At 49.6% G+C, this 3,424-nt stretch overlaps 1 protein-coding gene across 1 annotated transcript; it reads right to left on the bottom strand.

The window, feature by feature from the left end:
- Positions 1 to 90: 90 nt before the first annotated feature.
- On the bottom strand, positions 91 to 1,984 carry LOC117800805 (thyroid adenoma-associated protein homolog; the record flags this gene model as incomplete). Its single annotated transcript, XM_034653364.1, has 3 exons — positions 91 to 509; positions 852 to 970; positions 1,568 to 1,984. Coding segments are annotated over 3 exons (801 nt in total), but the record flags the coding sequence as incomplete, so codon positions are not given.
- Between the last annotated feature and the right edge of the window lie 1,440 nt (positions 1,985 to 3,424).

Genomic DNA, 3,424 nt, shown 5'->3' with positions numbered 1-3,424 from the left:
GAGCCCGATGTGGGGCTCGATCCCACAACGCCGGGATCACGCCCTGAGCCGAAGGCAAACGCCCAACCGCTATGCCACCCAGGCGCCCCTCACTTGCTCTTTAAAAAAAGAGTCTAGAGTCTAGCTAGAAAAATAGAAAAAAAACAAAGGGTTTGGGTGTGTGTGTATGTGTGGGGGAGGAGAGGAGGTTGTGTTACCCTTATGGACTCAAATCAAGGGTGCCCAGAACAAGAGAAAAGAAATGCTAATGGTGGTACTCAGAAAATTCTACAGAAGTTATACCCAAAGTGAAACATCCACACGAGTAACATTTTATAGAGGCTACAATAGGCCCCAGTGATTCTGCCTGCTGAGACAGTTCCCTTTCACTGACGCCGTCCTGGTAAATCGGAGCACAAAGACCCAGACCCCAGGCCACGGGCCCAGTCAGCCGTACCTCCTCACACGTCTGCAGGTGGTGGGCAATCACCCTGGAGGCAAGTCTCAGAGCTACACTTTGAACTTCAGACCTAGAGAAAGTAAGCCAAAAACACAGAAAATAAAACCAAATGTACTTTGTATACAAGTGGGTTTTTGTCGATAGTCTGTACTCCGTGCCATTGTGAATGGTGGAAATGCTCACCTCAGGGCCATACAGATGCCTCCAGAAGTAATTACCTTTTGGTTATTAATGTGAAAACCCTGACATCATTCTACAGCTTGAGCTTAGAGCATGCTCCTAGACTGAGATTTAGAAGGATAAACAGGACCTAAGTCCTTATGCGAAGACGGTGCCCGACTTCACTGTGTAACGACTGCTGGGACAGACCACACGTCATGCCGAGGTTGCACGGGGAACATCGGGGGCAAACCTTTCGTTGGAAGCAATATCCATTGTCCAGATCAGGAATTCCTTTGCGGTGAGGTGGATACACTGCTCCGTCTGGGGAAGCCACTCGCTGGGGTCCATGCAATGGAGAATTTTCAGTATCTGTGTGTGTCAGATCCATGGGGAAAAAATACTCAGGAAAAAGCCTCCAGAAGCCAAATCATCATCATTTGTACCATTAAGGGGGTCTTTCAAAAAGCTTCACTGACTCCTTATTTCCCCCTTAATATTTTGGGGAGACCAAGACAGGGTGGAGCAGTGACACACCCAAGGGACCTTCGTGACCTGGGATCAGAGTCTAGATGCCCTGATTCCTAGGCCAGTGCCCTTTCCTTTTGATGATGACTTCTAGGTGGCCACCTGTCCCCAAACAGCCGTGTCGACAAAGACTACCCTCTGCCACATTCTACAGCCAATCCTCAGTGCTGTGTTTCTTAGAGCACTGAGGGGCTTACTCTCAATCTCTATCTTGGCTTATTGCCATCATCATTACCATTGTCATCACTTTTTTAGTGCCTTTCCATGCAGAAGCCATGACAAGCATTATACGAAGAGAGTCCTCACCCACTGGAAGCGGCATCTCCTTCCTACTGCTCCTGGAGAAGCCCAGGCCAGCCCTGCCTACGTGATCCCATTATGGTGAGCCTGCCAAAGAGCGTGGGGAGCAGAAGCGGGCGGTCAGCACACCAGAGACTTTACCTTGCAGAAGCATTCTGGGTGATTTTCCTTCATAGCCAACATCAAGAATGTCCCTCCCATATTGCACAGCAAGGGTGGCAGCCCCTTCTCTCCCAATCCAGAGGCTGCTGTCGAGAACCTTTCCAGCAGGGCGTCTAACGTCAGCAGGCGCACTTCAGGGAAAGAAGACTCCAACAGCTGAGAGAAGGAGATGGGAATGGCCCCTGCCTGCTCCCCGGCCTGGGCCGCCTCTGCCCACACGGTGGCGATGGCTAGTTTGGTGAGGCTCTGGAGGTACTGAGGCAGGCCTGGCACCGTGAAGGTGTAGGGGAATCCCGTTATCAGCTCCGATCCCGAGACGATCCTTCTGACATCCTCCCAGAAGCCAAGACACTCCACAGCTAAAAATGCAAACAAGTGAAGGGGAAGAGGTAATCGCTTTATTCAAAGTTCCACAAAAGGACAGCGGAGAATGCAGCGCTCTGCGGACACGGGGTGGGACTACCAGATGCCTTTCTTGAATAGATTTTACACGAATGATATAATAAATGACTGGCCCACTTAGGTTCAGAAGTCTGAAGGCATGAACCAGAAGTGGGAACCTAAGTGGGCCAGTCACTTATTACATTTGCCCAGAAGCGATTTCTGCTTAGGTAATTCATAATGTTTCCCCTAGGGGGACAAAAGGCATTGCTATGAGAGCATGTGCTCCTGGCACCCCTCCCCAACATTTAATGGGTATGAACTCAGGGACCTTCTGAATCACTAGCCTCAGAGTTGAGCAGGATAAAAGGACACCTAGTCCAAACTTCCTTTAGGGGCTCAGATCCCTCTAGAGCACCTTTCCTTGCAGGCTCCTGATCCACCCCCATGGTGACTCGGAGCACAAGACAGACCGACTATGCCATTGTTAGGAGATCTAAGTGTCACCAAGTTCTTTTGAGACTTTCTACTCATTGGCCTAATTCTGCATTTTGAGGTTCTCAGTGGGCCCTTCGGGCACGACAAAAGCCCCCATCTTCTCCAGATGAAACACCCCTACTTTCTTCAGCTACTCCCCATATGGTGGGGTTCGTCTTCTCTCAATACTCTAGCTGCCCTCCTTTGGATGTGCTCCACCCCTCTTAAGGTCCGGCGCCACAGAATGGAACATGACTTTCCTGTGTGGTATGACCACAGGACGATGACTTTCCCTGTTCTGACACTAGGTTACTGGAGTTGCATCACACTGTTGACTCACGGAGCTTAAAGTCAACTGAAACCACAGCCTTTCTTTTTTTACAGGGTCTACTGAGCGTGGTGAGTCATCCTTCTCCCACCTTATACTCAGTCCTTAGATAGGGACTTGTTTTCTTTGTTTGTTTGTTTTAATCCCAAGTAGAAACACTGTTAAATTTTATCCCCCTGTTAAGTTTTACGGTCTTCCTTTTAGATTGCCAAGATCTTTTTGTATTCTCACTTCTGATCAAAAAAACATGTATTGCCTGCTTTCTATGTGCTGGGTGCTAAATAACATTCAGAACACTGCCCTTAAGGAGTTCCTAGTCTAGTTTGAGAGCGAGAAATGGGTGACCAGGTAATTCCAGTACAGTGGTGTAAATGATAATCTGAGTCTTCGAGGGCAAGGGAGGGGGAAAATGTGTTGGAGCCACTGGAGGCAGAGCAAAGGTCCAAAGGCATGAACCAGAATGGACCCTATGGGGAGCCACAGGCAGTCTGATATCACTTACAGCATGGAGTTCAAGGTGGGGAACACCAGGAGATGAGGCTAGAGAAGTGGTGTGGCCAGGACATTCAGAACCTTGTAGGCCATGCAAAGGGGCCTGGACATTCTTCTGGAGGCAAGGGAATGCCACTGGCGGGGGGGGGGGGGGGGTC

Source organism: Ailuropoda melanoleuca, unplaced genomic scaffold, assembly GCF_002007445.2.
Source record: "Ailuropoda melanoleuca isolate Jingjing unplaced genomic scaffold, ASM200744v2 unplaced-scaffold8177, whole genome shotgun sequence".
Classification (NCBI taxonomy): domain Eukaryota; kingdom Metazoa; phylum Chordata; class Mammalia; order Carnivora; family Ursidae; genus Ailuropoda; species Ailuropoda melanoleuca.
The sequence above is the reverse complement of the archived record's forward strand: the minus strand, read 5'-3'. Positions and strand labels throughout refer to the sequence as shown.